Source organism: Nannospalax galili, unplaced genomic scaffold, assembly GCF_000622305.1.
Source record: "Nannospalax galili isolate Female #2095 unplaced genomic scaffold, S.galili_v1.0 scaffold989, whole genome shotgun sequence".
Lineage (NCBI taxonomy): Eukaryota > Metazoa > Chordata > Mammalia > Rodentia > Spalacidae > Nannospalax > Nannospalax galili.
This window is the reverse complement of record NW_008359507.1, coordinates 145,934-159,696: the sequence shown is the minus strand read 5'-3', so window position 1 is coordinate 159,696 and position 13,763 is coordinate 145,934. Positions and strand designations below refer to the sequence as shown.

At 38.5% G+C, this 13,763-nt stretch overlaps 1 protein-coding gene across 3 annotated transcripts in view; it reads left to right on the top strand.

Annotated features, from left to right (window-relative positions):
- LOC103725895 (aldo-keto reductase family 1 member C1 homolog) overlaps positions 1-9,985 on the top strand; it is a 16,377-nt gene extending 6,392 nt beyond the window's left edge. For 2 of the 3 annotated variants that reach the window (XM_008823239.3, XM_029558718.1), the window contains exons 3-9: positions 341-457; positions 1,511-1,588; positions 1,975-2,097; positions 4,621-4,730; positions 5,035-5,200; positions 7,994-8,076; positions 9,751-9,985. In XM_008823239.3, the coding sequence (XP_008821461.1) occupies positions 341-457; positions 1,511-1,588; positions 1,975-2,097; positions 4,621-4,730; positions 5,035-5,200; positions 7,994-8,076; positions 9,751-9,793 (720 nt within the window). In that variant the 3' untranslated portion in view covers positions 9,794-9,985. The remainder of the gene's footprint in view (positions 1-340; positions 458-1,510; positions 1,589-1,974; positions 2,098-4,620; positions 4,731-5,034; positions 5,201-7,993; positions 8,077-9,750) is intronic. The other variant, XM_029558719.1, reaches the window with a different exon arrangement.
- The last annotated feature ends 3,778 nt before the right edge of the window (positions 9,986-13,763 follow it).

The following is a 13,763-nucleotide window of genomic DNA, read 5'->3' as shown; positions in this document are numbered from 1 at the left end:
GATATACACATGTAGGTGCACACACGGAGAGAGAGAGAAAGAGACAGAGAGAGAGAGAGAGAGAGAGAGAGAGAGAGAGAGAGAGAATAGTTCTTCCACAATGAATTCTGTAGCTAATAGCCTTATACTCAAAGTGCTTTATCAATTTAGTGAAATATAAATTTCCATGATAAACATTATAAGTCCTCGATAAAAATGTTGGGTCTTGAGCAATTTGCTAGGTCAGATTAAAGGGAATTCAGGAAGAAGTCAGCTACCTATCCATGGAAAAATGTCTACTAATCACAAATTGTTAGAGCTTATCAATCCAACATAAATCCCACTCTTCACCCTTTTCTAGCTTTGGTGTACCTCCCATCGCCCAGAGCTCGTGCGACCTTCCTTGGAAAGGTCACTAAAGGACCTTCGGTTGGACTATGTGGACCTCTACATCATTCACTTCCCAGTGTCTGTCAAGGTGAACAGTTTGGATCACCAGAAGTGTTCATCTTTGATGTCAACATAATCATCATTTTCATGGCTGGTTGAACTCAGATTCTATAGATTTATACAAACTCATTTTTCTTAATTTTAGAGTTTATATAATATAAATAAGGAGATGAGGCAATTACTAGATTACACCTTCTAAGTCATCTTGACAAATGCCTCATTTATTCATACATTCCCAGTGTATTACCTCAGGTTCATTTAGTTTTGTTCCAGCAATTTCCATTGGTGAGACATCTGACCAAGTCATACAACACTGATACTTCTGTGCTTCTCTGTATTTTGAAGCAACAAAAATAATCCTAAAAAATGGTTTGGTCTGTTTGGATAGCTCCTTTGGTTAGTGGTTACCATGTAAGGATGAGGACCTAGTTTGATTCCTAAAACTGCTTGTAATACCAGTGCTGGGAAGTGGAGGCAGAGGAATCTCTCTGGCTCTGACTGGCCTGTCAACTTAGCTGAATACCTGACTCTCAAAAGGCAGTAAGAAACATTGTGTGAAGTAATGAAGATGGATGCGATTTTGGCTAACACCACTAAAAGGTAGTATACATATGTGTATACCTGCACAAAATTTGTGCATACACTCACACATTAGCATGTAGACACACATACAGCAACCACAAAAATAACCTTACGTGGTCATTTTTAATCGTTGGTTGCTGTGAGCCCTTCATGACCCATGCAAGATGAGGAACACTGATTCATAGCAGAAATTAATCATGAAATTCTTGTTTCTGGCATTCATGGCAATGTCCCTGTAGGCTTCCTCAGTAGGAAACATCAACTAAAACACTCCGTGAAGATGAAGTATATTATTTATGAATATAAAAAGATGCAAAAAATAACAGAACCCTCCACCCGAGGACACTCTTTACAAATCAGTTTAAAAACCATAATTATGTGCAATATGATTCGTCTGTCTGAATGAGGCTCTGTTCCTGTCCTTCTCTTTACCTGGGAGCGTTGCTACTGGGAAAATGGAGCTGTTGAGAGATTACATTAATATTTCTTTCTCTTATAGCCAGATGAGAAAAATCTCCCCACAGAAGAACATGGAAAAGTAATATTTGACACAGTGGATCTCTGTGAGACCTGGGAAGTAAGTGCTGGGATTAGAGAACACACAGGAAGCACAGAGAGAGTGTTGTGAGAGTGGACTGTGTCTTCTTTGTGTAATGACCTGTCTACGAGTCATTTTGTCTAAGAGTTAGGGGAACAGGCATGACTGTAATGTAACATAAATAAAGGAAGTAGTTTGGGGAAAAGGATTGTGCAGTGAAGATTCTAATTTTCTAAGGAGAGCAGAGGACGTGTCACATGGTTACTATCATTATTTTTTTACTACTTTTATTCTTCTTGAGAATCAACTCCAATGGACTCCTTCTTGTTTCTTGACAGTGCTTTGTCTCACAGCAAAACTTTTGCCCTTAGTCCATCTGTAGCTAACTGTGTAGATTATTTTGGTTCCACCTCTTTCCTCCCCAGGCCATGGAGAAGTGTAAGGATGCAGGATTAACCAAGTCCATCGGGGTGTCCAACTTTAACCGCAGGCAGCTGGAGATGATCTTGAACAAGCCAGGGCTCAAGTACAAGCCTGTGTGCAACCAGGTGAGAACCCAGCCTCCTGTCCTTGTGGTTCATCCCCTTCTTCCTCTCCTTGCCAGTGGCTGATAGGTGCTCCCTCGTATTTCAGCTTCGTTTTATGCAGCAGTACAGCTGACAGCAGACTGTTTCCTAAGGCATGTAAGACACTTGATTTTACTTTTCTCTGTTATATATTGACACTTTTCCAGTTGTTTGTAAGATTTTAGGAAGATAAGCATGACCAAGGTGGACTATAGTAATTGATGACACCTCAAAGGAAAGAAGAACTTACCACTGACGACGAACTTACCATTGAAGGATGAACAATGAAAGGTTGGCTGAAAGGTGCTGCAAGGAACTGTAGATAGGAAGACTGAGGAAAATCTTGCATGTGTGGTCACCAGGGCTCCTGTGAAAATAGCTGATGGTGGTGGTCAGGGTTTGTGTGGGTTCAGATGTTTGAGTAAGTTGCTTCTTATTTGGTGTCTGGCTTGTGACCAGGGTTAGCTACACTGGAATTTGCAACACAGTATGAAGAGTATCTAGGTCGGAGGTAAGAAGTTTACTGTTTGTGGTGACACATTCGGGCAGGTGAAATAAATTAACACTCAGGAACCTAAAGCAAAACTTCCAGATGACTTTGTTCCCGAGCATATTTTGATTTCTGTTCCTGGACTGTGGTAACAAATACATCATGAATGAACTTCTTTTGCTTCCATGAATCCATTTTCAGAGGTATTTTTAACAACTTGCAGAGAAGTACATGTCCCATGCAGGAAATGAAAGCATAAGTTACTTGTATATTTGCTATATCATGACCAAGAACCAGATTTCAAGTATTAAAATAGAAAAACATTGTGCTCTTTATTATTGTTTGTTTTACTGGAATTTTCCTGATAACCTACTGAAAGCACTTAGAAAATCTGAACGGATGGTAAAGATCATTCACTTTATTTCATCTGTGTCTAAAATTGTTCACATTTTGCGAGGTTGCAAATTAGATTCCTATATGCGATTATATATAGATATATACATACAAAATGTTGCTTTAGCTTTCAGATTTAGTGGCAGGCATGACTATCCATCTCCAATGGTTGCAGAAAACTTCTAGGAATAAAGACATGTATTCTTCTCTTGGCATACCTCCATTAAGAGAATTTAGGAACTAAGCAACCATTCCATTCTATTTTTCCTTTTCCTTTTCATGATCTTTCTGTGCTTCATGCATGCAAATGTATGGGTGTGTACGTAAGGACGTGGATGCCTCTGTGTGGGGTGTAGGTGTGTGTATATGTGTCTGATCCTGGGCGTTTTCTGTTATTCTTCTGCCCTATTCTTTCATGCAGGGGCCCTGAGTCTAGTCCTCTTGCTTACACTGCAAGCTCTTTAACTGCTGAGCTATCTTCAACATATATCTTATTATTAATGATCACTAAAGGTTATTTCTTGTTGAAATTTCTATATCCTCCAAAATGGTCTTGTGTACTACTTTTCCCATGAATGTTGTGATTCACATACGTCTCTTTCTCAAGTTTTTCCATCTTATCTGTTGTAAAATAGATCTTTACCTGCATGATATCTAGGAAGGATTTTTCAGTTATTCTGGATTCGTTAGATATATGTGCTTTAATGAAAAGTATTTGTCTCACTGTTGCAAGCTTAGGTGATTTCAAGTTGTCAGAATGGATCATTGTCCTAATGTTAAACATTTTTTCCCTGGAAAATATCCTTACTACATTCTGATCTTCAAATTGGACTCACCTAAATTCCACGTATTGATGAGTTACCTCATTGTTAGTGATTTTTAAATAAAAATACGGAGGACTGAGTGCAATTTATGGGAATGGGGAGACACAGAAGGGCAAGAGCAGATATGATCAAAGTTCAGACTATAATTGCGTAAACATATCTTTATGAAACCTATCCATGTGTACAATAAATGTGCCAATTAAAAGTAGCCTTAAATCATTCAGGAACACAAATTTAACTCCATTATATATATATATCAGAGCACATGAAATTGGGTGCAGGGTGTTAAGGGATGGTACAGGAGCTGGAAGGAATCTAAACATGATCAAAGTGTATATATATATATATGTATATATGTACATATGTATATGTAACAATAATAAGGAAGAAGACAGGAAAATGAGAGGGAGTCGGGGAGACCTGAACAGAGGTATAAGGGGCTAGGAAGGCTGAAAATAATGCAAAAGCAATATTCAGGTCTCAAAAATGAAAAAAAACGTTTATGACGATGTACATGGGTTCTTTTTTTGTCTCTTAAAAATTCTTTCATCTTTTTGTGTTCTGATGTGGAGTCTAAGTCTGCAGCCCAGGTTGGCCTTGAAATTGTGACTGTCATCCTGTCCCCTATGTTCTGGGATAACATGCATGAGCCATCATATTAGTCTTGATGTTCATATATTCAATTCAAACTGTGTTTCATGGGATTTCCTGATTCACCTGATTTAGTTTGAACATTTCTTCTTTCTATTTAATATGGGTTTTCATGTAATATGATAGTGTTCTATCATCCCTCTGCAGGTAGAATGTCACATTTATCTCAACCAGAGAAAACTTCTGGATTTCTGCAAGTCCAAAGACATCGTTCTGGTCGCTTACAGTGCTCTGGGAAGTCACCGAGAGAAACATTGGTAATAAGGCCATTAGGAATTTAACCTAAAGTTTGACCTTAAATTTAACCTAAAAATTAAAGTCATTGTTGATGGCATACTTCTAATCTTGAAATTCTAACTTTCTGGAGATCATTCTCAAATGAATCAGATACAGGGTGAATCTACATTTTGGAGAGAATAAAAGATGATAATAGTTTCACAGGTCCACGGATCGTATTTAGGAAACCGTGGTCTCTGTTAACCAGCATCATAGGTATTGACCGTTTCTTAACACACTAAATATATAGATTAAGGTATTCAGCCTCTTTGCCTCTTCTTCTAGGGTGGACCCGAATTCCCCTGTTCTCTTGGATGATCCAGTTCTTGCTTCCATGGCAAAAAAATACAAGCAAACTCCAGCCCTGATTGCCCTTCGTTACCAGCTGCAGCGCGGGGTTGTGGTCCTGGCCAAGAGTCTCAATGAGAAGCGAATCAAGGAGAACATTCAGGTGCTGAGTGAGGCTGTGGCTGTCAGTTTCACCCATAGATTTATCTTACTTATTTCTTTGCAAACTCATGAGATTTCTTTTAGTTCAGTCCTAGCTTACATCTCCCTTGGCTGTGTGCTTTACGCACATATTGACCGGTTTTACCCTGCTCCACAGAAGTGCTTCTGTTTGTACTGGTAGATAGAATTAAGATCAAAAATCACTTTGAATTTCATTTTATAACAAGTATCTTTTCAAATCCTGCCCTGCAGAGAGTAATTCTATTTTCCTTACAAATAGATCATTTGTACCATTAACGATGGTTTTCCATAGTGAAAGTCTCCCAAGCCTTTCTACTGATTCCATAAAAAAATCATTCATGTAGCTCTTTGACCTATGCTTAGGGATTTTTATCTTGGTTCATCCATCAGATTATCTTGCCCTTCACTGGATTCTCGGATGCAGTCTCTTACGCATTTGAAGAGCAGTGAGGACCCTCTACTCTGAGACCTAGATCAGGTGTTGTTATACAGATGTTGTTGTTATTTAGATGTGTGGTATCTACTTCCTTGGTCTCCCCTGTGTGCAGTTTCTTGATCTCCCCTATGGGCAGTTCCTTGGTTTAATCTTAGATCGGGAATACCAATCCTTCTGGAAAATACAACTATAATGTCTGCAGGCTAGGGAAGTCTCAAGATATGTGGGAATAGTTTCTTTTATATCCTAATGCAAGTAGCTCTGTGCCCACAAAATGAAGCGTGTGGACGCTTGAAGATGAAGTAAGGAGGCACCGTTATATCGGTAAATCCACTGCATTTTGTATTCTAGAAATTCATGTATCGCGGGTTCACACGTGCTGACTGAACTGTAACCTCACAAACTAATTTTCTCATTTCTTAAAAGTATAAATATGAACAGGAATTCCTTCTCTTTCTATATTGAGATTCTTCATGGTCTTCTTTTGTGGTTGATAAGTGTTCTAGAGAGTCAAAATTTCATTTTCTTTCCTTGCCAGTTTGATGAACTGATGTTTTTACAATTTCAAGTGCATCTCAAAATGTATTTGAAATATTAAGGTAAAAAAGACAATCACCATCAGTGAGTAGATGCCTTTCTCACTCCATCATCAATTACCATATTTACTTTTGCCTAATGTTTTGTCTGGAAATGGGTCTAGCTGTGCAAAATGACAGCTTTCCTAACTCCGACTCTTATTTAAACATATCTTGGTTATTCTTTTGTGTGTTTTCCATTTTACACATCCATATTTTCACCAAGGGGTTTATTTTTATTAATTTTTTTTTCATTGCTAATGAATAGATAACTTTGAGCATCTGGGAATTCCTTCAGGCAGCTGGCTTTCATGAGCTACTGCACCCCCTTGTGGTATGATTGAGAAGTGGGAGAAGGAAATGGGAACGTTGGTATCTTGGTATGTCCAGTTTCCTGATGTTTACAGATCGTAGATGCTTTCTGGCTGTTTTACTCATTTGTTTGCTTTTGCAGTTGTTGTGACTTCTTTTTGGTTTCAACTGTGGTTTATTTTGTGGTTACTGTTGGTTTTGAGATTGGCTGCCTTCAACTTGCTATGCAGCTAAAGATGAACTATTTTTTTTTTTAATCTGTCACTACCTTCCCAGTTCTGGGCTAACAGACATGTGTCACCACACCTGACCTGTTCTGATTATTATGGATTTTTCCATTATAAAAAGTTTAGAGTAAATCTGCTAACCTCTGTCTAGAGTGTATAAGCATTTGTTTGTTGGTTCATCGAAAGTATAGACTGTGTTGGAGACCCATGTTTTTTTGACAACACTGAGGTGTCTAATCCACAATTATGATAGGCATTTACTGTTATTAGATGTAATTTTATATAATATAGTGACTTCTGTGGTTTCCATGCTAATTTGCATATAGTCTCTGACTTATTCATAGAAAACATAATTCTCATAGTTTTTTAATGTTTTCATTTTTGTTTTGAAGAGTTTCGAATATACAGGAAAATTTTAGGAATTTTGAAATTAATGTCTTCCCTTTAAATGCATCTATTGGCATGTGATTGGCTTTTTATTTCTACATCGTTCTTGGGATTGCTGGTTATATGAGTCCGAGTGATTTAGGGGCCCACTTGTTTCAACATGTTAGCAATTGGAGATCATCCCGTTGGTAATCAAACTGCTCAGGGTTTATAAAAGGTGCTCTTCATAGCCAGGCGTGGTGGTGCACACTTGTAGTCCCAGCAGTTGGGAGGCAGAGGCAGGCGGATCTCTGAGTTCAAGGCCAGCCTGGTCTACATGGTGAGTTCCAGGACAGCTGGGGCTAAAGGGAGACTCTGCTTCAAAAAGACAAAAAAAAAAAAAAAAAAAAAAAAAAAAAAAAAAAAAAAAAGTGCTCTTCTGGAAGGCAGTTCCTATCTCCTTTGAATAATTCATCATTAATATTTGTACAATGCCTGTTTAAACTCTGTTCAAAGCGACATTCTCATATTCCAATTGCTCCTTGCCCAGACAGAATTGAAACTGTGCCAATCACAATCCCTGAGTTGTGTGACACAGTTGAACAAATGTGCTTCGGTGTTAGCTCTAAGTACACAATGTTTTCGTCTTTGAATGATGTCAGGCTTCTCTCCTCCTCCCTTCTTTTCAAATCTTCGTTTTCATGTTGTGCTCAGTGGATTCAGTATGTGTATGGACATTGAGTGATGAGGCACCTGGTACTCACTTCTCATTTTAATTCAGTCTGATGAACTTGGAATGTGCAGATTTACTAATATACAGTCTAAATACAGTAAAATCTTTCTTATTTATGTGCTAGGTTTTTGAATTCCAGTTGACTTCAGAGGATATGAAAGTTCTCGATGGGCTGGACAGGAATCTCAGATACTTAACTTTTACTATGTAAGTATCTTTGGTGAACATGTTTTACTTAATTAATTTTTCCAGGAGAAATTTTTTTGAAGTTGCTTCAATAATTAGAAAGAATGCAGAGGTAATTTTGAGCCCAGAATGAGGAAAGTGACTTCTGAGAGTCTTTCTAGTCTGCTCACATTTCTGATCATACAGCAGGAGGGTGAGAGGACATAGGGTAGTCTTGATCTGTTGCATCTTCACGTCACTACTGTGTAGTGGAGTGTGGGTCAGCCAACATCACTGCAGAGTCTACATCTTCCCTGCTGGCTTCTGAGTCTGTGTGTCCCGTGGCTGTGCACTCTGGGTACATCAAAGGGCCTGTTGAATCATTTCCATTCTCAATGTCTTGTCATCTTCTCCCATACATGCTCAGTTGCTCATCATGTTAAATGCAGGACCATCAACCTGTGGTCATCACATCCATCTGAAAATTTTCACTAGATTCAGGTAATTTTAGGACTTGAACGGATTGACAAAGTTTGCTTCCTTCTTGCTGCACGCTTGTTGAGGGATTAGGCAGAGTTTCGAGTATTGCCGGCTTGCTGAGTTCAAGAGACTTCTTGGCATTAATTTTCTGCATCACAGAGATTAATGCAGTGGATTAAGACGTTAAGAAATTATAAAGAAGTTTAAAACCCAGGGAAGGGCTGACGACAGAAACACGTGACTTGCAATTCGTAGGCCTTAGTTTGATTTTGAGAACTAATAATGTATGACTAATGTACTAATGTACAAATATTATATTAGAACTCATATTTGCTATTATTATTTTTAATGAATAATCTTTTTATCCATTCATAGTATGTGTGACTATTGCCATATGAAGTATTTTATAGTTATCTCCTTGGATATGAGATTTTATCTTGTACGCTATTTGTTTTAATTTCTGAATCAAAACCTGTATGTTATAAACAGCTAATAATGAATGGATTAATTAATTTAGAAAGTTGTAATGAAATTGCTGCTATTAATCAATATTTCCTCTAGATAATTTTTATTACAGAGTATGTAGGGAGTTTCTTGTCACAGAAATAGATCATTCTTTTGTTTCATTGAGAAATTATATTAAAAACATTGCTATCACTTTCTTTTTCATAGGTCCATGTTTGACCATTCGCCTCTGTTTTTCCTGTATGTTAAGTTCTTGGGAAGCAAGCATGGTCTGAATAATTTATTATTTCCTATTATAAAGCAATGCTCCTGAAAGGAAGAAAGATAGATTGTATGCTATATTAATTACTCTTCTGATGTTGTGATAAAACACTATGACCAAGGCAACTCACAGAAGGGAGAGCTAATTCAGGCTTATTGTACTAGAGTGGTGAGAGCCCACCATGTAGGGAAGGCATGGCAGCTTGAGCAGAGCTCACATTTTCAATCACAAACAGGTATTGAAGTCTCAAAGCTTGCCCTCAGTGATACACTTCCTCCTGCAATACTACACCTTCTAAAGATTCTGTGACCCTCCCAAACATTGCCACCAGCTGGGAACAAAGTATTCAAATATTTCAGTTGGCTTGAGACATTTCTCATTAAAACCACCGCAGATGCCCTGTCAGGAAAGAAAATTTATACTTTCACAATAATATCATTATCATAGAAATCACACTTTCTAGAAACAAAATGATCAAGTATATTATAAATTCCTCTCTGTCATTTCAGATTTTTTGGCCACCCTAACTTTCCATTTTCTGATGAATATTAACATGTGATGACTTACTCTGGAGGCCATGCTAGAGGAGAGCAGTGGGACTTCTCAACTGCTGGTGCTTGGATACATCACCTCCGCTCTATAGCAGCTCAAACTCTGCTGGAACTATGCCATGGCTCAGGAGGAAAAATGCTAAAAATTTGTCTCATTATGAAAATAAATAAAACACAGCTTCCTCAATATTTATCAATGGCAGTTTATTATTTTAATGCTCTATCTTTTCCCAACCCTTTATGACTCCAAACTTAATTGCCAAGAATTCTGTGTGCAGAAGAGGGCAGGTGATAGCCAGCATTTTACTGGCATTTCTTGATGACAGTGGGATGAGTTTTCCTCCTGTGAGGTATGGAAGTTGTCAATTATTTGTTAATCTCCACTTCTCCAGCTTAGGATGAAAGGATATTTTATGTGGCATGAAAGATGAGTCACACATGCGACTGGTGAGCAGTAGACCCAGGGCTTCCTCCCAGCAGTGTGAAGGCTCAAAACTCCAAGATTCTGACAAACGAGGTCTTGAATGTGAGCCCTGTCAAGGACAGAGATGAGCCAGCCTGCAATGACCACCAGGTCACAAACCACAGTAAAGTTTGTAGGACAAAGAGTTGAGTCATTTCATATGTATGATTTGAAAGTAAAAGGGAATTTTCAGAATGTATTCTGTTTAGAGTCCCACCTCTGGGTCTACACAGTACAATCTGATCAAGAAGACAAGTGAGGCACAATGGGCCAGCCTATTTCCTGGGTAAGTCCAGCAGCACCCACTGGGCCTTTATTCTCCCAGCCTCATTTACCCTCCCAGCTCCCCAGCCGTGTCTGTCCTCCTAGCCTGGGTACTGGCCCATCTCTTGTCTTGACACCTCAGACACCAGGGCTGACCTCTCTTCCCAGAATAACCATGGCTTCTTGATCCTTTGCATCCAGACCAACCCAATTCCTTCTCCTGGTCCCCAAGAGCCCTCTGGGCCTGGTCCCGCCCTCACCTCTCTCCGCTTCCCCGGGCTGCACAACTCACCAGCCGCTTTCCTAGGTAAGTCCATCAGTACCCACTGTACCTTGATTCCCCCAGCCTCATTCACCCTTCCAACTCCCCCACCCCATCTCTCCTCCTAGCCTGGGTACTTGCCCATTACTTGTCTTGGCACCCCAGACACCAGGACTGACCTCTAGATTTACAGCTACCACAGCTTCCTGATCCTTTGCATCCAGACCAACCCAGTTCCTCCCTGCAGTCCCCAGGAGCCCTTGGGGCCTCTTCACACCCACACCTCCCTTTGTATCCCTGGGTGGCATAGCCACCAGCTGCCCAAGACCAGCATCTTTCCTGGGCCATGCTTCCAGGCCAATGCAGCCCCCAAATTCCTGAGGACATCTTTCCTGGAGGGATCCAGATCTTAGAAGAAGGCCTGAGAGCATATGATCCTCATCTGACTTGTGTCTCTGTGGTAACTCATGAAGATGAAAGCAATTTGGCCACTCCAATATAAAATCAAAAGAGAACCAGAAGCCTAGAGCATCCAGCTTTTCATGCCCAACAAATAAATCACAAAGGTACATAAAGTTTACAAAAAGAAGCAGACCTAAACATGAAGGCTTGAGTCTCACACAAGAATCAGAAACTACAAAAGAAATTCACATGTCAAAGTCATTCTAATGTCTGACAAAATAGACTTCAAACTAAAACTAACCAGAAGAGAAAAAGAGGGACACTTCATTCTGATCAAACCAAGAAGATATCACAATCATGAACATATATTCAGCAAACTCTGGTGCACATAACTTCATAAAAACAATGCTACAGGACTTTAAGACCCAGATTAATCCCAACTCATTAATAGTAGGGGACTTCAACAATCCGCTGTCTCCATTAGCTAGGTAAACAGGACAGAGAATTAACAGAGAGACATCTGAATTAAACAATACCATATATCAAATGGACCTAACAGACATCTACCAAGTATCCCACTCAAGCACCAAAGGACATACTTTTTATTCAGCACCCCATGGAACCTTCTCCAAAATAAACCATATACTGGGGCACAAAACAAACCTCAACAAATACAAAAAGATTGAAATAATTCCATGCATTCTCTCAGACCACAATGTAATAAAGCTTAAAATCAACACATGAAGAAGCACTAGTCACCACATGAACATATGGAGATTGAACAACCCACTCCTGAATGATGAATGGGTGAAAAGAGAAATTAAGAAATAAATAAAAGTATTCCTGGAACTAAATGAAAAGGACAATACAGCACAACAAAACCTCTGCAACATGCTGAAAGCAGTCCTTAGAGGGAAGTTTATAGCTCTAAGTGCCTACATTAAAAAATCAGAAAGAACATAAATAAATGACTTAACACTGTAACTCAAGACACTTGAAAAGCAACAACAAATGAACCCCAAATCCAGCAGACAGTAAGAAATAACAAAAAGCAGAGCAGAAATTAATGAAATCGAAACAAAGGAAACAATACAAAGAATCAATGAATTCAAGAGTTGGTTCTTTGAAAAGATGAACAAGATCGACAGACTTCTAGCCCAGTTAACCAAAAGAAAGAGCACCCTGAAATCAACAAAATCAGAGATGAAAAGGGAGACATCACAGCAGACACTAAAAAGATCCAGAACATTAAAGAGAATACTTTAAAAACCTATATGCTACTAAATTTGAAAACCTAAATAAATGGATGGGTATCTAAAGGCATGGGAACCACCAAAACTAAATCAAGAAGAAATTAAGAGCTTAAACAGACCCATAACAGAAAAAGAAATTGAAACAGTAATACAAACCTAAAAAAGCCCAGGACCAGGTGAATTTAGAGTAGAATTCTACCAGACATTTAAAGAAGATCTACATCCAATACTACTTAATTTATTCAAGAAGATAGAAATGGAGGGAGAACTTCCAAATTCCTTCTATGAAGCCAGCATCATTCTAATACCAAAGCCACGTAAAGATACAACCAAAAAAGAAAACTGTAGATCCATATCCTTAATGAACATAGATGAAAAATTCTCAACAAGATCCTTGGAAACTGTATACAGACACACATCAAAAAGATCATCTACCATGATTAAGTCAGCTTTATTCAAGAGGTGCAGGGATGGTTCAATATACGTAAGTCAATAAACATATAAATGGGCTCAACAACAAGAACCACATGGTCATCTCAATAGATGCAGAGAAGGCCTTTGACAAAATTCAACATGCATTTATGTTCACAGTCCTAGAGGGAACTGGACTGAATGGAACATACCTGAACATAATTAAAGCCATATACAACAAACCCATGGCCAACATCATTCTAAATGGAGAAAAATTGGAAGCATTCCCATTGAAATCAGGAACCTGAGAAGGCTGTCCAGTATCTCCACTCCTTTTTAACATAGTGCTTGAAACTCTTGCAAGAGCAATAAGACAAGAAAAGGAAATTAAAGTGTTATAATTGGAAAAGAGGGGATTAAATTATCCCTTTTTGCAGACGATATGATATTGTATCTAAGAGATGCCAAAAATTCCACCAGTAAACTTCTGGAAATTATTAACATGCTCAGTAAAGTGAGAGATTACAAAATTAATCTACAAAAGTCTGTAGCCTTTCTATATACCGATAGCAACCAATCAGAGAAATAGTACATGGAAACACTTCCCTTCACAGTAGCTGCAAAAAAATATCTTAGACTAAACCTGACTAAAGACATTAAAAACCTCTACAATGAAAATTTTAAACCTTTAAAGACAGAGCTTGAGGAAAACATCAGAAGATAGAAGGACCTCCCATGATCATGGATTGGAAGAATTAATGTTGTGAAAATGACCATTCTACAAAAAGCCATTCATAGATTTAATGCAATGCCAATCAAAATCCCATGACGTTTTTTTCACAGAATTGGAAAAAAAAAAAACACCCTAAGACACATATGGAAGAACAAAAGCCCTCAGATAGAAAGAACAAGGCTG